Source organism: Peromyscus eremicus, chromosome 13 (genome assembly GCF_949786415.1).
Source record: "Peromyscus eremicus chromosome 13, PerEre_H2_v1, whole genome shotgun sequence".
Lineage (NCBI taxonomy): Eukaryota > Metazoa > Chordata > Mammalia > Rodentia > Cricetidae > Peromyscus > Peromyscus eremicus.
Window position 1 is genome coordinate 13,766,789 of NC_081429.1, and position 22,821 is coordinate 13,789,609.

At 43.4% G+C, this 22,821-nt stretch overlaps 1 protein-coding gene across 2 annotated transcripts; it reads left to right on the forward strand.

Annotated features, from left to right (window-relative positions):
- Positions 1-346: 346 nt before the first annotated feature.
- Macir (macrophage immunometabolism regulator) lies at positions 347-22,821 on the forward strand. 2 transcript variants are annotated; one of them, XM_059278479.1, is made up of 3 exons: positions 347-497; positions 8,012-8,101; positions 20,331-22,821. In XM_059278479.1, exon 3 carries the CDS (start codon positions 20,354-20,356, stop codon positions 20,975-20,977), a length of 624 nt encoding a protein of 207 aa, XP_059134462.1. In that variant the 5' UTR covers positions 347-497; positions 8,012-8,101; positions 20,331-20,353; the 3' UTR covers positions 20,978-22,821. The 2 variants fall into 2 exon arrangements, with proteins under 2 accessions (XP_059134462.1, XP_059134463.1); XM_059278480.1 differs by lacking the exon at positions 347-497 and adding an exon at positions 1,797-2,262.

Genomic DNA, 22,821 nt, shown 5'->3' on the forward strand with positions numbered 1-22,821 from the left:
CTCACAGCTTTAGCACACCGCTCTATGGGAACCGTCCGCATTCCCAGGCCTGCGAGGAGCTTGCGGCTTCTGGGCGGCGGGAGCGCGGGGTTTTCGTCTGGCAGAGGTGGCATCACGCCGCCTCGCGTCCGCGCCACCGCCTCCCCTTCTGCGCTCTCCTGCCGGCCGCCCAGAGACTTCTCCCGCCTGCCCGCCCGCCCTTCCCGAGCGAGCGTGCGTGCGAGCCTGGCGCAGGAGGCGGGCTCTGCGCTTTACCGGCCTCGCCTCCGCAGCCGGAGGGAGGGAGGAGGCGGGAAGGCGGGCGGAGGCGGGGGAGGAGGCGGGACTACGCCGGGCCGTAGCTGGCGCCGAGCGCGGTGGGAGAGCAGCGGGTACCCGGCTGGCTTGGCTGGCGGCCTCTGCCCGCACCTCGGCGCCGCAGCCCCGCGTCTCTCCCGCCCTTGGCTCCGGGTCTGCGGCCGCCGGCATAGAGGAGCCGGCGGAACCCTGGACTGCTGGTACGTTGCACGGGGACCGCCACTCCTTCTGCAACCTTTTGTGCTGCAGAGGTGGCGGCGGTGATGGGTGGGGTACGCGCGGGAGGGTGGGTGCCCCAGTCAAGCGAGCCACTGTGCCAGTCCCAGGCACGGCGCCGCCCCTTCCTCCTCGCCTCGTGTCCGGGCTGGGCGAGCGGTGTGTTTGTGTGTGTGTGTGTGTGTGTGTGTGTGTGTGTGTGTGTGTGCAGCGCTGGGACGCCCCGGCCCGGTGCCGGCCTCCTCGGTGGCTGCTGGCATTGCAGCCTCGGTGGCAGCCGGCTTCGAGGGGGCCCGGTCCCGGAGCCCCAGTGCGGATGGATGGCTGGGGTCTGGAGACATGGGGTGGGGCCCGCGCGGGGTGCGAGAGCCCGCAGTTTCCTGGCTCAGGGGTGGGGCCGGCAACGCCGGGAGTGTGCAGCGCGTGTGAGTGTGCGGGGGCGTGCGTCCCCGAGTGCGCGCGGCGGGCGGGCGGGCGGGCGAGCGGCCGTGCAGGCGTGCGCTCGCCGCCGACGTGCGGTGGTGCGGGGACTCTGCGACCCGGAGCGGCGCTCCCGCGGGTGCCGAGGTGCGGAAGTCTGGATGCGTTGGCGCTCCCCGGCTCGGCGGCTCGCCGTGACCCGCAGCGCGAGGCGACAAGCCCAAGGAGGCCCATTGAGAAGGAGCTCTTGCCCAGCCTGCCTCGCCTCTGTCCCCAACGGTGTGCGGGCTACGACTGCGGGGACCAGATAGCGCCTGGCGGGAGCCCAGACGACCTTATCTCGGCCGCCCTGTGCGCTGGCGCTGCACCCTGCGGGCGAGGCCGGTGTAGCTGGAGGGGACCGACGGGCCCTCCGGGTGGTGGCCGAGGAGCGTCTGTGGACTGTGGCTTGCGGCTCGGTGCTGGCCCGAAACTACCGCGGCAGATGTCTCGGGCACCGCCGCCCTCGCCCCACCTGTCGCGGGTGGACTTTGGGGCGGGCGGGGAGCGTAGGAAAGGGCGTCTGGGGGGCGGGCGGCGGGCAGACCTTGAGAAGCGGCCCATTGTGAAGCTGCCAAAGTCGCTCTAGTGGTGGAATCTGCAAATCTCCGCCAGAAAGGAGCCCGGTTCGCGAAGGGGACGACGGCCCGCGTGCTTCCTACCCTGGCAAGTGTCTGCCTCGCTGGCGACTCCCGGGCTCCGTGCCCACGCCGCTGTGCTCCGGGTGGGCTGCCGATCTCTGCAGAGCCGGGATAGTGTGTGTGTGTGTGTGTGTGTGTGTGTGTGTGTGTGTGTGTGTGTGTGTGTGTTTGTGTTTGTGGTGTACGCGCGTGTGCGAGGTCGGGAGACACGGGGAACCCTGGAGCGCTGAACTTTTTATCCTTGGAAGAGGAGTTAGAATGGAAACAGCAACATTGTACATTGTTAACCGCTCCTAGCCGGGAGAGCAGATGCCTCAGAAGATCTCGGAGGTTTCTAAACTTTGTTTTACGTTGTTTTTCCTCCCCACCCCAAAAAAAGTCACTCTGTAATTTAAGGTGGCGAAGTACTTTACGGGGTGCAACAAGGTAGACGCTAGGAATTGGAAGCCACTCCTTCACAAAGTTTATTTTCGAAATTAGTTCGAAACACTGTTACTATCCAGGAAGCTTTGGGTCACAGTGTGTGCTTAGGTTATTTGGATGAGTGGACATGCCGCTGATTTTTTTTAATGGTACCTTGGATTATAAACAAAACAGATGGGATGAAATATAAGCATTCATGATTGAGCACGGAGACCCCTTAACTTTGGTAAGAACTGGTGCATAATTTCTGTTTTGGGTATGTTTATTTAATTGTAAGTGGGACCGTTAGCACTAAATCTCCCAGGGTGTTAGGGATACTCACTGACATTCCTACAGCCAATTAGCTTACATTATGTGGTCCCTGTTTTTGAAGAGTACCTTAATATTAAGTCTTAAAAAAGTAACTTGGTGTGATGAGAACAATAGTTTACAAACACCTTTTAATTTTTTGTTTCCTGACTTGTGGCCTAGATTATTTTCTCAATGAATACCTAGTTTTCAGCTTTTCTTTGGGAAATGCATCACCTCCGCCATAAACTTCTGTCCCTTTGTGGTTATGCTTCCAGAAGAGGGAGGCTTCTTGTAAAGGCTTTGTGTAGACTTGTGGTTTCGGCTCTTGTCAGACATGTTTAGAGAGAAGCTGCATATGATGTAGTAGTGTGGGTTTGAGTTTAACTGGCAGAGATGGAAACAAAATGAGTGCTGGTCCCTTTAAGGGAGTTGCTATACAGAGAACTGATTCTAGAAAGAGGAACACATGTATGTCTTACTGAATCGATTATGGGTTGCCCTACCATGCTGAGAAGGTTGATGGTTTGTTGGTTAAGGTCAAAGAAGGTCTTTAAAAAGTCACACTGTACTTAATAACTGCCTTTTCAAACCCTCAGTGATTTAATTTTACAAACTGAAGAAAGATAAGAAGGTTGGAAGTGGTCTCCATGGTGAGGGCCCATGGCTTCAACTAAGCATTTTCTTTTCCACTCCATGCTGTAACCTGAGCTCAACCATTTTATTTCTGTGCAGTGGTTTTCTACTTGAGGAATGTTTTGGTCCCTTATTTATTTATTTTAGAATAGTCTTTGAGAGCCGAAAATATTTTGATTACAAAGCATTTTCACTAGCTGAAATGGAATTTCCCCTGCTCCAGGGTCCCTCCTTCAAGTCCATACTTTCTTTCCACTCCACTCTATTTTTTTTCTCCTAAGAAATTCTATCCTTTCTTAGTACCATCTTTAATAATTAGTGGAATCTATCAAAATTCATGGTGTCTCCAGATTTATATACATATATATGTATGTGTAGTGTTAAAATTTGCCATTTTTTCATTGTTATTTAGTTAGTAGATCTGGGTTGATGCCTGAAGTATAGCAATTTATAGATTTAAGAGTCAAGCATTTGTTTAGAACTGAACATTTCCACGTGAAGCTTTCTTTGTTTTGTGGAAAAAAGAAAGCTTTGGGGTTGCCCGTGTTGTTCAGATTTGCTGTTGCACGGATGAGGTTTGCATTTCCTCTGGCATGGTGTTTTTGAAAACTTGCCCCCGTGCTTCTGTGTACTCAAGAAACATTGTTGAGTGGCCCGATTCGTCACTGAGTGAATGGCTGGGTGGACATACCTCGCAAAGTCCACAAGTAGAAAGATTTCTTTTGCTTTATAAAACCCATATGACTTTACTGCTTTATATTACTTTGGAATAGGGTAAGGATTTGTTTATCATCCGAGGATATCTGAAGGTTCAAGAGGTTTCTGCAGATAATTGTGCCAGGGCAGTAACTATGAACCGAGAGATTACTTTTTGAAGGACTTTATTATATGAAGAGTGATGATAGATACCACTTGCCAGCTCATGTTTGCAAACTTTTCTGCGTTCTGTGGAGTCTCCTGGCACTCGCTGTTGGATGTCTTCTCTTCTTCCTTACCTGTGGCTCCCCTGCCAGCTGCAGTTGGCTGCCCTTGGTGGTGTTTAAGTTTCCTGTCTACATTGCTTACGGAGAAATGTCATGGATCTTTCTGTTCGTTTCAGTTTCAGCCCTCGGCGTTGGAAACATTGTATCTTCAAGCTTTAGCTTTATTGACTTTAGTCTGTCTTTCTATGCTTCCCCCCTCCCCCTTAAGAATTTGTAAGCTGTCTTTCCCATTCAAGATCTAAGCCTTCACATTCGAAGATAAAACCAGAGTCATTTGTCGGTGTTAGGGATTTATAGATCTTTTAAGGTATTCTAAAAATGGATGATTTTACTTGAAAGTTATATTTTTGGGTGCCTTTATTACCGTTTTTAATTTCTATTTTGGGAAATGGTAGTGAAACTTTACTATAATTTTGTAGTAGGTGGCCCCATAGGTAGACTTAAAGTAGGCATGTAGCTACTCTGCTGCATTGATTTTGTGTCTCTTTTTACTGTAGTATCTATCTCTTCCAGGTGCCTGTGTCTAGCTGGTACTCAGTTACACTCAAACAGCAGTGTCAGGGGTGGAAGTGAGGACCAGGCAGATGCTTCTATACTTGGCTCACCTAAGGTCACTGCTGAGGGATCTGTTCTATTTTTGACTTGGCAGTGGCAAACCAAGGATCATCCATCACTACACTTTGCTCATTATGAAATTACAGACGCTTTCCTAGACTTCTTCATCAGCTCAGTGATGTTTGATCATGGCTTTAGGGTTCCTCTGCTTTCAGTTTGAGACCAAGGGTTTAACCAGGTCTTTGTATTGGTGCTAAAAAAAAATGTTTGAAAGTATGAATATTTTTCTAGGGCATCTAAATGCTTGAGAATATGCCACTAAATACCTGACATAAATTCTGTGAAAGTTGAAATTTAAGACTTTTGAAATTATCTATATTCAGAATTAAGGCATTGTATAAGGCAGAAATAAAGCATTCAGATTTTTCTAATGTTTCCTTTTGCTTTTCAACTTAAGTTTCTATATCAGATTTTCTCACTTTATGACTAGTGTAGCCCTAACATCCAACTGTAGAATAGCCAGTAGCCTGCAAATACTACTGGGGCTCTTTCCTGCCATACTATTGGTCTTGGTTAGGGTTACATGAGGCACCATGACCAATGCAACTTGGGGAGGGAAGGATTTATTTGGCTTACACTTCCACATCCTGGTCCACTCCTGAAGGAAGTCAGGACAGGAACTCAAGCAGTGCTTGAACCTGGAGGCAGGAAGTGATGCAGAGGCCTGGGAGGCATGCTGGTTATTGGCTTGCTCCTCATGGCTTGTTCATCTTGCTACTTTTTTTTTTTATAGACCTCAGGACTTCCAGCCCAGGAATGGCACCAACCACAATGGGCTGTGCCCTCCCTCATCAATCACTAACTAAGGAAATGCCCTGCTGGTGTTTCTAAGACCAATAAAACTAACTAGCATATTATTTATATTTTAAAATATTTATCGCACACACACACGTGTGTGTGTGTGTGTGTGTGTGAGAGAGAGAGAGAGAGAGAGAGAGAGAGAGAGAGAGGGAGAGGGAGAGGGAGAGGGAGAGGGAGAGGGAGAGGGAGAGGGAGAGGGAGAGGGAGAGGGAGAGGGAGAGGGAGAGGGAGAGGGAGAGGGAGGAGAGAGAGAGAAAGACAGAGGGAGAAAGAGAGAGGGAATGTGTCCTGGGGATTGAACTCAGATTGTCTCTGTCTTCACACTATAAAATTCCAACATTTAAAAAGTTCGAAGTCACCTTGGAACTAGTAATAAAACCATTTTCCCCTAGTCATTTCACAAATGAGGTAATAAAACATTTATATGAAGTGCCTCCCGAAACACTTAGAGTAGGATTTCACCCACGGGAATTAATGGATATATGTTTTCATGAGCATGATTAGATTATCATGTGTAAAGCTGTGCTTACATACAAGTTTGAGGATGATCAAGTGGGCCATGGAACCAGGCTAGTTGGTGTGTGGATTCCTGCACTGCTCTCAAGTAGTAGTATTTAATTGAATACTTCAAAGTGGGATAAATAGTTTTTTTCTTCAAGGAGCAAAGATTATATCGCATAAATTATATCTTTTGACATATAAAAGATGAAAAAATGTTTTCTTTTTATTATCATTCCCCATTTCAAATCTATTTACTTGATGTATCAGTGTAAATTTTCTAACAATAGTCTGTAAATTCTTTGGGGGGTAACTATATGAAGCAAATATTTTTATCATCAGTAAGTAGATTTTGTTTCCCTCTACTTCAGTTTCTGTTAAGACCGCAGGCCTCATTGGTGAGGGAGGTTCAAGTCTTAATTGTACAGATGCTTGTTTGCTAAAGGTAAATGTAGTTGGTGGGAAAATAAATTAAATAGAACATGTCTGATCTCCACATTGAAAAGTGTTCTAGTGGCTGGTAGCATCAGGGTTCTTATCATGATGATCTTGCTGTATTAGTCATTTCTGGTTATTAAGCAAAAATACCTTGAATTCAGTAAATTATCCATTTCCTTTGGCAGAAACTCCCATGTGCTTGGAGGAAAATCACAAACCAGCAGCTCTTGGCCTGTCCCCTTTGCTGTTTGTCTTTAGTCTGAGAACGGGTTGTATATATAGCACATGGCTATGTTTCCAGGCTTCACACACCTATGTAGATAAAATGAATCCTCTCCTCTCTTAGGAGCACCTGCCCACCTTATGTTGAGTACAACATTAAAAACCTATGAAATCTGTACAGGTTGAAAAGGACTTTGAGGGGGGGGGTGGTCTTTGTTTTGTTTTGTTTTTTATCTTAACAAATTAATCCAATTAACCAGGGAAACAAGAGATAAAGATAGAGTCTTTTAATTCCCATGGTAAGAGGGGGATGACGTTGAAGAGACGTTAGAGACCTTGAGTAGGTTGCTTGGTCTGTCTTATTAAAAGTCTCTGCTAAGTTGAGGAGGTGCTTCAATGGGTAAAATGCCTATTGCTGAACAATGACAACCTGAGTGTGTTCCCTAGCACCTAGATAAAAGCTAGACATGGCAGTGCACTTTTAAAACCTCAGTTCTTGGCAGAGACAGGAGGATTCCACTGACTCCTTGGCCAGTAGCCAAGCTAAATTGACGATCTGTCAATTTAGTTAGAGACTCCATCTCAACGAAAAAAGTCAAGACTTAGGGGTATGGCTCAGTGGCAGAGTTCTTGCCTACGAGGTACAAAGTTCTGGGTTCACTCCCAAGTACCCAAATAAATAAGGTGAATAGAAGAAGAAGAAGACAGCCCTTGATGTTGACTTCTGGCTTCCATATGTGTATATATGGTTGGGTGCACATGTACACACACCACACACACACACACACACACACACACACACACACACACACACACACACTTTGAAGAGCCTTCCAGTCATTTGCCTCAAGCAGTCTAACAAAGGATATTTTTATTGTTGCTATTTTAGAATTCAAATGAGTAGACATCAAAATTAATTGCATAATAACAAGGTCACACATCTGTAAAGGGCTTGCAGCATGCAAAACACACTCATCTACCTGAGTTCCCTTGATCCACATCACCTGGGTTAGGGAGGAACAGTGGCATGACTGGCCTCGTTTTAGAGACTGCTGTTCGTGCAAGGTCAGGTTTTTGTGTCTGCCTCAACATTGCTTTCTGCCCCACCCCCACCCCCAACCTCCCCCCTCCCCCTTACAGTCTTCTGAACACACCAATAGGAATAGAATGCATGGTAAAACCATCATTTAGGCCTTCAATTTTTCATATGTTTTTTTTATTTAGCCTGGTTAAATACTCTTAGTTTCTAGGTAGAGTGTACACAACACAACACAGAGAGCAAGTGCAATAAGATGTTTTGAAGATTCGTTTAGCCAAACTAACTCAAAAAAAGCTTTTAATTGAATTCCTTAGTTACTGTGTCCCCTATAACCTGTACCCAGCATTAGTACCTCCTGTAACTTTCATTCTGTTTTGCAGTTAGAATTAGTATAATTGCTTTATAAATTGCGTTACTCATTAAATCACAGGCTTATTTTTGTGTCTCATGTTTAGTATCTGGAGTAGAACAGAAAAATTATTATGCCTGTGCTCCCTTGGGACTCCTTGGAAATTGCACAGTGACATCATCTGGGATTTAGTCTGGTAAGTTATATTTTGTTGTTTCTGTTTGTTGACCATTATATGAACAAAAACGTCATAGTGTGTTCAAGATTACAAAGATGAACATGTGAAAATGATGTCCGTGTATTGTTACAGTTGTGTGTGCCACAGTCATAAGATTCTAATGGTTGGAATTGAGATTATGATTGCAGCCTGCTAAAATTATTTGAAATGTTTAGTGCTTTCATATGTTTTTCTTTTTCTGAAGTTCCTAGAAGATATAGGAGTTCTTAGGGAATAGTATTTGAGAATATATGATAGGAATAGTTGCTCAAATTTGAGAGATAATTCTAATAAAAATTATCTCCAAAAACTGCTGAAGTAATCCTCAATACATTCTCGTTGTGTGTTTTCATAAATATAGTGGCTGAAGGAGAATGATTTGCACATAGTTGTAATTTGCTGCACAGATGACCCATTTCTGTTTGTATCATACTATGAATTCCAACTTAAAAGTGTGCAATACTTGGGCATCTTTTGCTTGTCCCCTTCCCCATGCCTGTGTTTATGCTCACATAGTTGTTTGTGTGGCTTTGATGGGGAATAATTAAAGATAGCCTTATAGCTCTTTAGTGTTTTCAGAACTATATTAACGTGAATGGCTGCTCTTTGAATCCTTGTAGGTTCTTGCTTTGACTGAGAGGTCATTGTCTTTGGAGAAGGCAGTTTCATACTCAGTGATCTCTGAGTGGTCAGGAACTGGAGAACGATTTACAAGGATAATATGATAAGTAGATGTATCATATCTCATTCATTGAATGCACAATAAAGATTTTGTTTTTAATTTTGTGTCTATGGGGGTTTGTACTTGGGAGTGGCTCTCAGAGGCCAGGAGAGTGCATTGAATCCCCTGGAGTTGGAGTTGAAGGTGCTTGTGAGCGGTCCACCATAGATGGTGGGAGCAAACTTGGGTCCTCTTCAGGAGCTGTACATTCTTGTACCTGATAAGATATCTCTCCAGCTTCCAAGGTGCACTTAAAAAAAAAAAAAAAAAACTAAAAACACCACTAAAATATCTATTCTTTGGGAAGAGAAGTAGTTCAGAAACTCATAGTACGTTTCGGAAGAATACAGTCACTAACCCACCCAGCTAAAGTAAACTAGAGGAAATGCGCAGGAGGCCATGTTTGCATGGCGCTCTGTGTTTATCTGTATGTGTGTAAGTGTGTCTTCGTACCGTTTTTATGTGCACTGTTTGTATTTGTTAAGTAGCATTCTGGAAGAGCTATAAAAGGTGAAGTGCTTCTCAGGAGGTGTGCTCACGTCTCCAGACACGTGCAGTGTAACCATTGACATTTCCTTTTGTCTCTGAGACTCTGTAGCCAAGACATTGTAATGTTTTGGAGAATCATGTAAAAGTTGGCAATACATTACCAAAACCTCCTTCTTTTAGTGGCAGGTTTATTGAAGGATAACTTGCCCATAATAAAATTTGTTTGAGTGTAGTTTGGAAAGTTTCCTTTGTAGTGTGTTTCCTCTCCCCATCCTAAGTTTTACCAGTCATTGATAAGTTTCTGGCCTAATTATTTTGCATTTTCCAGAATGCTGCATACGTGAAATCAGGTCGTGTGTGGCTTTTCCATCAACTTCTTTCACTTGTTGCGTTCCTAGTTTGCAGAGTTCATCGATGAATGGTATTCCACTGTGTGCATGCCTCACACTTTGTTTCTTGAAGTGCTGTTTGGACTCTTGCCAGGTTTTGATAATTATGAATGATGCTGTTATAAATATTGATGTTCGTGTCTTAGTGCGTACATTTATTTTCACGTTTTCCATGGGTAAGTACCTAAGCGTGAGGTAGTTGAGTTATTTTACAGGCATTTAAAGTGAATGCCTTTATAAGCAATGCTAAACTGTTAGTCAGAGTACCCTTTAGGAACTAATATACCAAACTGCATTCAGATGAACTCAAATCCCATTCAGCATAGATGGATTTCATTTTTATATCCAATTTTAGCAAGTTCGATTAGCGGTTATTTTCAGCCTTCAGTAGATTAGAAGGAGTAAATTTGAAGGCCTTAGGGATGGTAACTGTAAGCAGACAAATTATGTCTCCCTGAGTGACTTAAAGGGGCATAAAGTGGAATTCTTCTGGCATGTATAGTCTGGCAAGTTCTGAAACCTTTATGTATATTAAAATTGCCTGGTGGTTTTGTTGCTGTTCATTTGTTTTTAAACTATTTCTAAAAGAGATTTATTTCTATTTTATGTGTCTGTGTGTTTTACCTGCATGTACATATGTTCACCATATGCATGCCTAGCGTGCCCTCAGACCCAAAGGCAGGCATCTTATCCCCTGCAGCTGGAGTTAAAGAGGGTTGTGGTGAGATCAGAACCCAGGCTGTTCTCAGCTTCAGGGTGCTCTTCTCTATTCCAGCAGTAGAGGTAAAGCTGTCGAACTCCCAAGATTCACTAGACTCTTAGTCATGCTTAAGAGTCCTCATTCGCCAAAGAACGGCTCTGTTCTGCACTGTTCATTCCTGGTCCCTCTCGAAAAGGATTTTGTTAACTTGATAACATTTTTGTTTTGTGTATTTAATAAATCACATCTACTTTCTTTTATATTGTATTGCTAAATGTTGCTAAACACAATAAAGCAGATGAAGCAGATTTAGATTACGCAACGTGAATTTTTTTGGTTAACCCCAATTTAAAAAAAAAATCCAGAAAATGAAAAAAAAATTTTTTTTTAAATGAAAAGTAATTGTGAAGCTTGGGAAATGGTCCAGTCAGTAAAGTGCTTGTTGCACAATTATGAGGACCTGAATCCAGTTACACATTTGTAATCTAGCTTTGGGAGGGCAAAGAGAGGTGGATCCCTGGGTCTTTTTGGCCATTCATACTAACCTACTCCAGGAGTACCAGGGTTATGGGAGTCTGTCTGTAAAAACTAACCAACAAAACAAACAAAAAATCATAAGGAGAATGGCTCTTAGAAATAATACCATAGATTTGTCCCCCTGGCCTTCTTATGCACAAGCATACATTTATGTGCACATCCCATACATGAGCACAGCTCTCTCCCTCCCCCTCTCCCTCTCTTCTCTTCCCCCCCTCTCAAATACACACACACACACACACACACACACACACACACACACACACAGAGAGAGAGAGAGAGAGAGAGAGAGAGAGAGAGAGAGAGAGAGATTGAGATTGAGATTTGTATAACATTTATGAAAGGTATGAGCTATTTTCAGGGCTGGTCTAAGAAGCCAGGGCATTTGTATTATATCTCTTTTTTTTTTTTTTTTTGCATAGGAAATAAGGTGCCTTGGAGAGTGCTAGAACTGTGTGCATTATATACAGGTTGTGGTCCTTTGACAGCCCATGCAGGCACATGGAGAATCCTCCATGCATGTGTTGTCATACTTTGGTTCAGTCTCAAGTTGGGGTGAGACATACTATACTCACTACTTTAAAAATGTACATTCTGCATATTTTCATAGTATATATAAACATTTTTACCATTTGTGGAAGGAAATTGGATACTTCGTTTATAAGTCTGTATAAGATAGATCTGTTAGAAGTGAAAATATCAGAGTTGAGGTCAAGAATGGAAGCCATGCCTGTTTTATTTATCTTTGGAAGAGGCAAATGCATTATCCTCTGGGCTTGCATTCTTCCTTTCTTCAGCAGTTCTTATTTATAAGAAATGAGAGTAGAAACATGATACTCTCCTGGTGAATGTATAGCTTGTACTTTATAAAAGGCTTTACATTAGCTTTTGGTTATATAAAATAGTACATTCTCTTTGTGAAAAAAATGGGAACATTTTACATAAAGCTTTGTGGTAGTTGCTATAAAAATTTACAAAGCATATGCTCTTTGACTCAGCATTTTAGTTTTGGAATTTCTTGCAAAATTAGTCTCTCTCTCTCTCTCTCTCTCTCTCTCTCTCTCTCTCTCTCCATCCATGTGTGTGTTTATGTTTATGCAATGTAAATAAAGTAAACACCTACTCCTAATTGTGAATGTAGGGAATAAGGGAAAATACAGTTGAATATTAATAGGAATTTCCTCTAGGTATCGCATTGGTAGGGAGTGAAGAGAGATTTTGACTTTAATAGAAATGTCAGTATGAAGTATTTGAACTGAACATCTTTCAGTCTGCATGGATTATTTTAGAGGTTTCAGAAACAATAAAAAGATCAAATAATCATCGAATCAGACTGGTGAGGAATGGAAAGGGGTAGAAAGTGTCTTGTTGAGGAGAGTGGTTATGAAAATGTCTGTGTTAGACTAAGGCTGTTTGAGGATCTCTGCAGCTCCTTAAGGAAATAAGGAGGGTGGTGCTCCAGACTGTAGCCTGGAGGGTGGTGCTCCAGACCTGAGGATCGTGCCTCAGACCTGTAGCCTGGAGAATGGTGCTCCAGACCTGTAATGTGGAGGTGGTGCTACATACCTGTATCCTGGAGGGTGGTGGTCCAGACCTGTAGAGTGGAGGGTAGTACTCTAGACCTGTAGCCTGGAGAGTGATGACCTAGACCTGTATCCTGGAGGGTGGTGCTCCAGACCTGTAGCCTGGAGGTGGTGCTCTATACCTATAGCCTGGAGGGTGGTGCTCTATACCTATAGCCTGGAGGGTGGTATTCCATACCTGTAGCCTGGGGGGGGGGGTGCTCCAGACCTATAGCCTGAGGGTGGTGCTCCAGACCTGTAGCATGGACATTGGTTCTGTCTCTTAAAAAGGGTATCTGTCACTAGAGTTGGCTGTGCTCTGTATCCAGACATGTTCTTCTATTATCAGATTATCCTTTTGGACATACTTACTGTCCTTTCTCTTCTTGAGTATTACACAATAACCAAACTTCACAGATCCCTTGTACCGTGAAAAAATATTTCTGATAATCTAATACCAGAGTCTATGACAGGGATGAGAAGGGTGTGTTAAGAGAGGACAGCAAAGCAGATCAACGTCTTAGTTGGTTGAAAGAGTCCAACCGTGGCATTCCATGTCTGTTGACATCTCAAGCTAAAGCTTTAGGAGATGGGAAATTTTCAAGGGTGTAGTGTGCTAATGATACACGAATGCACATAATAGGAAGGATAATGAATCAATGAATTATTTGGAGTTTTTAAGTGGAATACAGTTGTTAGGACACAGTGTTTCTCAAAAAGAATCTTCGAATGGCAGATGCGAAGCCCCACTGCCCTTTGTAGGACTAGCCCAGGGTGCCATGGCGCTTAGGGTGCTGTCTAAGTGTTGTGCCCAAAGATCGGAAGGCTCCTCTTCTTGGAATATTGAAGAGCTGGAAGGTACTATCTGTGCTGTACTTCTTGGACATTAGACAATGTTATTTTCTGGACCTCTTGTTTTTAGTATCAGCCAAAATTCACAATTGTGCACTAACCAATAGTGAAAAAGTGTGGTTTGTCTTAGCTCACTTAGGGTCATCTAGCAGAACGATTCTTCGTGTATTTCACAGATAGTTTCATCTGTGAACATTGCCAGCTCTTGGCTGTTTTGTTTGAGAAGATCGCTACCTGTCATTTAAAATTTTGTATTTGCTTGTTTAAAAACACAGTTTTAAAAGCATATATGTGTGTATGTGCGTGTTTATGTATGTGCAAGTACATGGACGTGTGTGTATGTTTGTGTGTGTGTGTGTGTGTTTGTGTTTGTGTAGGGCAGGACAGAAGACAACAACTTTGGGTATTGTTTCTCAGTTGCTGCTCATCTTTCCCTTTTTAATTTATCTTTTTTGTGTATATGTGTGCATGTGTATGTTTATGTATGTGCAGGTACACGAACGTGTGTGTGTGTGTGTGTGTGTGTGAATGCGTGTGTGTGTGTGTGTGTGTGTGAATGCGTGTGTGTGTGTGTGTGAATGCGTGTGTGTGTGTGTGTGTGTGTGTGAATGCGTGTGTGTGTGTGTGTGTGAATGCGTGTGTGTGTGTGTGAATGCGTGTGTGTGTGAATGCGTGTGTGTGTGTGTGTGTGTGTGAATGCGTGTGTGTGTGTGTGTGTGAATGCGTGTGTGTGTGTGTGTGTGTGAATGCGTGTGTGTGTGTGTATGTGAATGCGTGTGTGTGTGTGTGTGTGTATGTGAATGCGTGTGTGTGTGTGTATGTGAATGCGTGTGTGTGTGTGTGTGTGTGAATGCGTGTGTGTGTGTGTGTGTGTGTATGTGAATGCGTGTGTGTGTGTGTGTGTGTGTATGTGAATGCGTGTGTGTGTGTGTGTGTATGTGAATGCGTGTGTGTGTGTGTGTGTGTGTGTGAATGTGTGTGTGTGTGAATGCGTGTGTGTGTGTGTGTGTGTGAATGCGTGTGTGTGTGTGTGTGTGTGAATGCGTGTGTGTGTGTGTGTGTGTGTGAATGCGTGTGTGTGTGTGTGTGAATGCGTGTGTGTGTGTGTGTGTGTGTATGTGAATGCGTGTGTGTGTGTGTGTGTATGTGAATGCGTGTGTGTGTGTGTGTGTGTATGTGAATGCGTGTGTGTGTGTGTGTGTGTATGTGAATGCGTGTGTGTGTGTGTGTGTGTGAATGTGTGTGTGTGTGAATGCGTGTGTGTGTGTGTGTGTGTGTGTGAATGCGTGTGTGTGTGTGTGTGAATGCGTGTGTGTGTGTGTGTGTGAATGCGTGTGTGTGTGTGTGTGTGTGTGAATGCGTGTGTGTGTGTGTGTGTGTGTGTGAATGCGTGTGTGTGTGTGTGTGTATGTGAATGCGTGTGTGTGTGTGTGTGTGTGTGTATGTGAATGCGTGTGTGTGTGTGTGTGTGTATGTGAATGCGTGTGTGTGTGTGTGTGTGTGTGTGTATGTGAATGCGTGTGTGTGTGTGTGTGTGTGTGTGTATGTGAATGCGTGTGTGTGTGTGTGTGTGTGTGTGTGTGTATGTGAATGCGTGTGTGTGTGTGTGTGTGTGTATGTGAATGCGTGTGTGTGTGTGTGTGTGTGAATGTGTGTGTGTGTGAATGCGTGTGTGTGTGTGTGTGTGTGAATGCGTGTGTGTGTGTGTGTGTGTGAATGCGTGTGTGTGTGTGTGTGTGAATGCGTGTGTGTGTGTGTGTGTGTGTGTGAATGCGTGTGTGTGTGTGTGTGAATGCGTGTGTGTGTGTGTGTGTGTGAATGCGTGTGTGTGTGTGTGTGTGTGTGAATGCGTGTGTGTGTGTGTGTGTGTGTGAATGTGTGTGTGTGTGAATGCGTGTGTGTGTGTGTGTGTGTGAATGTGTGTGTGTGAATGCGTGTGTGTGTGTGTGTGTGTGTGTGAATGCGTGTGTGTGTGTGTGTGTGAATGCGTGTGTGTGTGTGTGTGTGAATGCGTGTGTGTGTGTGTGTGAATGCGTGTGTGTGTGTGTGTGCGTGTGTGTGTGTGTGTGTGAATGTGTGTGTGTGTGTGTGTGTGTGTGTGTGTGTGTAGGGGAGGACAGAAGACAGCTTTGTGTATTGTTCCTCAGTTTCTGTCCACCTTCCCCCTTTTTGAGACAGACTCTCTCACTGACATGGAATTCACCAAGTAGGTGAGGAAGGATGTCCAAGGAGCCCTAGGGGTCCGTCTCTGGATTACAAGTACTTGTCCTGCATGTTTGGTTTTCGGGTGGGCTCCAGGGATTCAACTCAGGTTCTCATGCTTGCAAGGCAGGCGTTTTGCTGACCCAGCTATCTCCCCAGCCCCATAGTTTTTGTTTCTACTCTAGATTTTTTTTTTCCATAGAAATTTTACTGCTTCTGCTAGTGAAAGTTTTTTTCTTCTCACTTTTATTTCTAGTCTTCTGCCTTAATTATGTATAAAAGACATTCATGGAAACAAGAAGGGTGTCTTTAATGATGCAGACTGTAGAAGCATGGGATCTGATTCCTTGTGTGTATGCATGTATGTGTGTGTTTGTCCTCACCCATGATGCACCTATAGAGGCCAGAGGTCAACATTAAGTGCCTTCCTTTATCATTCTCCACCTTATTTTTGAGACCTAGTCTCTTCCTGGCCCTGGCCCTTGCCTTTTTGGCTAGACTGGTTAGCCAGTGAGACCCAGATTTCTTCTGACGCCCATACTCCCCAGCTCTACGATTATGGATGCCACAGTACGGAATTTTAGTAGGTGCTGGGGATCTGAACTTGGGTCTTGATTCTTGTACAGCAAGCAGTTTGCCTCTTGTACCGTCTCCTCACCCCCTATACTGTGGCACATTTCTTGATTCACTGTCTATTATATCTGTAGAAGTGGTGGTTCTTCGCATCTGTGTGTGAGATGATGCTCACCAGCATATTTGTGATCCAGTCTCGGCAGTAAACTTTTTAAAAATGAGGTCATTTTAGAACATGAAACAAAATGCTGAGTCATGGATAGACTTGCTAAAGCTGGAAGAATATGCCGCGTTAACAGTAGCCATCTCCAGTTACAGTCACCAGAGCTGAATTTTCTGTTAAGTGCTTTCTTAATAAGAAACTTGGAGGTCAGTGGAAGAGTATGGCGTAGTACATGAGGGGCTCTGAGTTGCATTAGCACCCACAAACAGCATGAAAGACACTTCCCATGGAAGAGTTCCTGTCTCAAGATGTGCCTCCAGGTGTGCTGGTGTGCACCCTGTACTCTTCAGCTGAGGCAGGGGTGGGCTGACTTGGAGACTGGTCAGTCTGTGCTGTCCGTTTTTTAAAAGTAGAACTTGGGAACTGGAAAAGCACTTAGGCCTTTTCTACAGCCGAAACAGTTAGTTCTGTTTAGCAAAGGGTCCATGAAAATTGACTCTGTTATTTCCTCAGATTTGGGTCTCAGTGTTTAAGTTCACTCAAGAGATTCTCAGGAATTCAGTAACACAGAACGTTTTCCTTTTTGGACGCCCCGGAGAACAGGAGGTGCATGGCCACTTGTGTCTGAGTGAAACTGAACGCTTGCCCAGAGGTGTCCTCTTTCTGAAGCCCGGCTGCATGCTGCTTCTGTGGTGCTGCACAGTAGGTGTTCTTTAGAAGAACTCTGTACAAGTAACAAGAGATCTAGGGAATCTAGGGACTGGCATGTGAAGGAGCACAAGTTATAGATAACTATCCCATTCATTCTCTTACTGGTGGAGGGGCATGAAACGAGGAGGGACACTGTTAAGGAGGGCAAAGGAGACCAGTGGGAAGGGGGGGGAGTGCAGACCATAAGGTGGACATACATGATCCAAGAACCTTATATACACTTGTGAGTACGTCTGTGAAACCACTCTTGGTACAGTTAACATATTCATAAGAATTCTAAGCAGTTTGTGAGAGTCCTGGTTCTTGTTGGGTATCAAAGCTTGGCGACACTCTTTTTTCATATGTCAATCAGTGCACCACAGAGATGAAGGAAGCCGCCCCCAAGAGCTGGTTTGAGAGTATATTCACTGTCTGCAACTTAAGTACTGATGTGTGATAGCTAAAGTGTGCAAACGTTTCCCAGCTCTTAGAGTTTCTCATGAGAAGTTCTTCAGGTAGCTGCTGCATATACCACATTTAAAACCAGTTGTTTGTATCCAGAGCAAGGAGATAGTCATTCAGGTATTTTATATGGGAGATGATCCGTTTTGCTTTGGCCTTAGTTGCTGCATCAGGATCTTAGACACGACTGTTTCTTTAATTTCTGTTTCAGAGGTGTTTTCCATAGTGAGTATGTTGCCTGCCCACGTAGAATGCAATGCGTTTCTCACACTAGGCACCTCTGTTTCTTCTAGTAACAACCAAAGTTAAGTCATTGTCTCTCATGGAGGTGTGTAAAGATCTGTTGGCATACTTTAGTTCGGGCTGGGTAATATTTCTTACTGGCTTCTGGAAACTTAACTAATGATAAGTTTTCATTGAACAGTAATGTGTATTTCATGACATGTCAAAGCTTTATTTCTTCTGTTTTTCTAAAACGATTGTACCATTTCTGCCTGTTCCTCTAAATCATTGTATTCTGCTATCTTTATCTTCAGTCTCAAAAATTCTGAGTTTGCCTTAGTAAAGCAGAATTGGTACAGTGTTGGGACAAATCCTTGACATTCCCATTGACCACAGAAGCCTGTGCTTGCTCTTTATGCCTTCAATGTCATACTTTTAAAACTTGCTTAGCCGTTTTCTCCGCTCACGGCAAAGCAGATGCATTCCAGCCCAGTGTTTGTATGGATTATCACCCAGTTCAGAAGACATAGGAGCAGAACTATGGATGTTAAGAAGTTTATATAGCAAGTGAAAATGGGGGCGTTGGTGGACAACCATGGTTTGCCATGGAGTGCCAAACTGGGAGAACTCCAAGCCAGTGCTCACTCAGTGAGGGCAGGTGGCTACAGTGTCACTGACCTGTTGGCTGTTCTAGGCCGTGTGTGTGTGTGTGTGTGTGTGTGTGTGTGTTCCTGCCCTTCCCTCTTTGGCCCTGGTTACTTGAACCTCACCACACGTCTGTTCCTGGCCTTTCAGGATGGAGAGCTACCTGTCAGGTTGAGAAGATTGAAGACAGGTTTGTCCTCTTGTCCTCTTCAACGTTACAGAGTTAGTGACCAAGGGTTACTTTGTCACTTGGCTTAGGACCAACGTTTGTTTAGCATAACAAATGGGCATAGTTTGTGGTTCTGTGAGGCTGGTGAGCTGTGATGTCATACACGCCTAGATTGACTGGCAGTTACTTACTGTTCAGCTCCTGTGAGGAGAGAAACAGGTTTTATTCTAGAATAGTAACAAAATCTAACAAAACCAGTTACTTTACATCCAGAAGGTCAGGAGACTAGCCCAACATTTTGAGTAAACTGACCCCTGTGTGGATCCTGCTGACATTTACTCTATGGTGGTGTCTTTGTAAAAGTTGGTTTTCAGCTGTGCTGTGGTAGGGGACAGGTGGCCTCTTGTGCCTCCTCAGGCTCCTAGTGAAGGAGAAGGAGAGTAGGAATGAGCTTTACAGGTTTTCTGTTTCATTTGGTTTGAATTTTCTAATTGCCTGAAATTTAAATGAATACTGAAACTGTAGGAACTAGTTTCCTGTTTTATGAAAGGTCTCATGAGAATTATGTGACATAAGAGCCGTTCTTAGTAAGTTTTCATATGAAAATTAGTTACTTGACATTTTGATTAGTGTTCTGAGATACTTCCTTAAAACCGATAGAAATTCAAGTAAAATTAAACTTTCTCAGAAGGCATTATCTCTGTTTTCCCTATTAATTTTTGTTTCCCAAAATTTTATTATCTGCAGTTTTCTAGGAACCAGCCATTATTCATGACACTGTGTGTCATTAAGTTTTCAAAACTACACAAAGTGATAATTGCAATGAACAATCCCATTATTCATTGTGAATCATTCTTATTAAACTATTCAAGAGTACTGTCTTACACATTGTAAGATAAAATAACTGTGTGCTCGTGATATGTTTTATGCTTAAATATTCATATAAAATGACATTTGGTATTTTGCATGTATTTTTCAAGGTTGGCCTATTTTTATTTTATGTGTATGAGTGTTTAGCCTGCATGTGTGGCTGTGCACCACGTGTGTATAGTGCCTTCGTAGTCCAGAAGCGGGCAGTGAATCATCTGGAGGGGTTACAGAAAGTTGTGAGCTGCCATGTGGGTGCTGGGAACCAACTTGGGTCTGCTGGAGGAGCAACAAGTGCCCTTAACATCTGAACCATTACTCTGGCTTCGTTTTACATATGTTTAGTATGTTAGTTAGTTAAATTTTATATGCTCTATTAGGTTTAGGGTTAACTTTGGAGCTTTCAAGGGAAGAACTTTTTTAAAATTTCCACCCCTCCTCTGCCATAGTGACAGAAAGTTGTATTATATTCTATTATATTCCTCTTAAGCACAGTTGCCAAGAATTGCAGGTGTGAAGAACGAGGCACTCATATATATCTACATTAAATGAGAGGAAATTTAATTTTCAAGTCAAAATTTATTTGAACCTTTGTGGAAACTTGTGTGCCGACTTGTCTTTGCATATTGTTGAGAGTCGCACTGAATTTTTAAGTGTGTCAAGGAGTATCCTCCATGTGCATGAACTGAGTGCTGACTTGGAGAAGAGCTTCATTCTGATTTCTTCATGTGTACACCTCCATAGGGCTTCCGATTCTCATTACCTGCCTGTGAGCCCTTGAATACAGAACGGCACTGGTCATTTCTCGCCTGCTCTGAGATGTCTAATAGACAGGCAGAAATCTGTCTGTTGTCCATTGTCTATCTTCCAGACAAGTATTATTCATGCTCCGTGTGTTCTAACAGGATCGGGCTTGACCTAATCTCTGTGTTCCCCTTCGCTAATCTTAGTCTGTTTACTTTTAGGAGTGTGCAGCCTGGTGCCTAAGATGGAAGTAGATATAAATGGGGAGTCCAGAAGTACCCTGACCACCCTGCCGTTACCTGTGGCCGAGGGGAGCTCTCCAGGAAAAGCAGAAGCCGAGAAACCCCGCTGTTCTAGCACGCCATGCTCACCCATGCGTCGGACTGTGTCAGGTTATCAGATCCTCCACATGGACTCTAACTATTTGGTTGGCTTTGCCACTGGTGAGGAACTCCTGAAGTTAGCCCAGAAGTGCACTGGAGGGGAAGAAAGCAAGGGAGAAGCCGTGCCACCCTTGCGCTCGAAACAGCTGGATGCGGGACTCGCACGCTCCTCTCGTCTGTACAAAACTAGAAGTAGGTACTATCAGCCATATGAGATTCCAGCTGTTAATGGCAGGAGGCGAAGGCGGATGCCCAGCTCAGGAGACAAGTGTACCAAATCCTTACCTTATGAACCTTATAAGGCCCTCCATGGGCCCTTGCCTCTATGTCTTCTTAAAGGTAAGAGGGCTCACTCTAAATCCCTGGACTACCTCAATCTAGATAAAATGAACATCAAGGAGCCAGCTGACACAGAAGTGTTACAGTACCAGCTTCAACACCTGACCCTCCGAGGGGACCGAGTGTTTGCTAGGAATAATACATGAATGACGTGCACAGGGTTTAAACCGCTTTAGGCCAGCCTGTCCTCGGCTAGAGAGAGAGAAAAAAAAAATCTACTGTCGTACTCTGTACATGACCTTTCACCTTAGAGATGGTTATATCAGCTAAGTGTTCCTGGAACATACAAAAAAAAAATTGTTTGGATCAAGTTTTGGATACAGGAATGAAATCACAGGTACTTGGGGCGGGGCGGGGGGATATCATTCTAGAGCACGCAACTGCAAGGAAAACAGAATATTGACCGTTAGTTTGCATAGCTTCTTAGCTAGAACAAGGTTTTGGTGCAGTAATTTCACCTTTATGATTCTGAACACTCAAATTGGGAATGTTACCTGCTTGGTTGTTGCTGACTTGATATGATTCATTAGAAATTTATATTGAAGTACTCAGTGCTTCTTGGATCTCTGTATTTTACTATACAATGTATGTAATGATTTGTCTTATGGAATTTAGAGCTTGAACACTGCTGAATTGGACCACTTTTTATTTTTAAATATTGAGTTTAAATATTTTATAACTGGTTTTGCACTGAAAACAATTAACATTTCAGATTAAGAGAATAATCTTTCTTCACTTGCCTCAATAGGAATATTGAGCAATGGATTTTTTTATTTCCGCATGGAAAGTTACTGATCTCTATGGCTGTAAAATATTCCTTTATAGCATTATTAAAGTGTGTCTTAATAAAATTAAATTTGGGATACAAAGTATTTATTTTACAATGGGTAGTGGGTGGGATGCTTTTCCAGAATGTTTCCGACATGAAGTTTTCATCAGTTGGAAACATTTCCTTAGTGCTTATTTTCTGATTTAAAATCCACATGGAACTTGAAAATGGAAAGGATTCTGTCCACTGGGTTGTTGATGTAGTCCTGCTTACATCTCAACTTCTTGTAAGTGAATACAACTTTAGCAGAGGCTCTCACGATTTTGACTATCAAATGCTTAAACTAAGTACGAAGTGATACCACTCAGCATGTCCTGGGGTTTTTCCAGGGTCAGTTCTCTGCAGCACGGCACTCATTGGAATTCCAGTTTCAGGATTAGTGTAGGAGCCTAACGTGCTTCTACAGTTTTAATGGGTTAATCCTGGATTACCTAACAACTTATGTCTATCACACTGGTTTAATTTGTTGCTAAAGAAATAATTCCTTGCCTTTAGTAACAGAAGCAGCTCAACTACCCTTGACCATAAATGTATGTAACTTACCTTTTGTAAACATTTCTATCTCATTCAGTCTTAAAGGTGCAATTTATTACCGATTTGGCATTTCTGGCTATATAGAACTACATATTTTATGTTTTCTTTTCGGCACTGTGAGTTTCTTAGGGGTTAGCAGTCTTGCTTATAACGTAAGAACGCTTTTTAACTGATGAATGTGCCATTCCTGGACCAATTGTGGTTTTCCTCTGTCCAGATTGAATGGCAAAATTTATTTTAGAGCAGAGTAAATGTTAGAAACCCCAGGAACTCTTAATAGATGCTTATTGTGCACTCCCAGAGGCAACCATGTGACAACATGTATAAGGGAGCCATGGAGATGCTGGCCCATGTCTTACTGAGTTGATCAGAGGTTTTAGTGGCTGGAAAGTTTCCGATGTTGTCTATTTAAAGTAAACTGCACCTTTGTAACATATTGTATCGATGAATGATCACTAAGATTAACTATATCTATACAGTCAATAGTTTGACAATTAATAGAATCCTGTCAGATGCCAAAGAGTTGGGATTTTTACATTTAATGATTAAACACCGTTATTTATTGATGATTTACCCTCTGGAACTGTATTATTTCTAACTATGAAATAAAAGGGTGATGTAAACGTA

Excerpts from the sequence above, each read along its gene's own strand:
- Macir (XM_059278479.1), top strand. The coding sequence starts at position 20,354 with ATGGAAGTAGATATAAATGGGGAGTCCAGAAGTACCCTGACCACCCTG.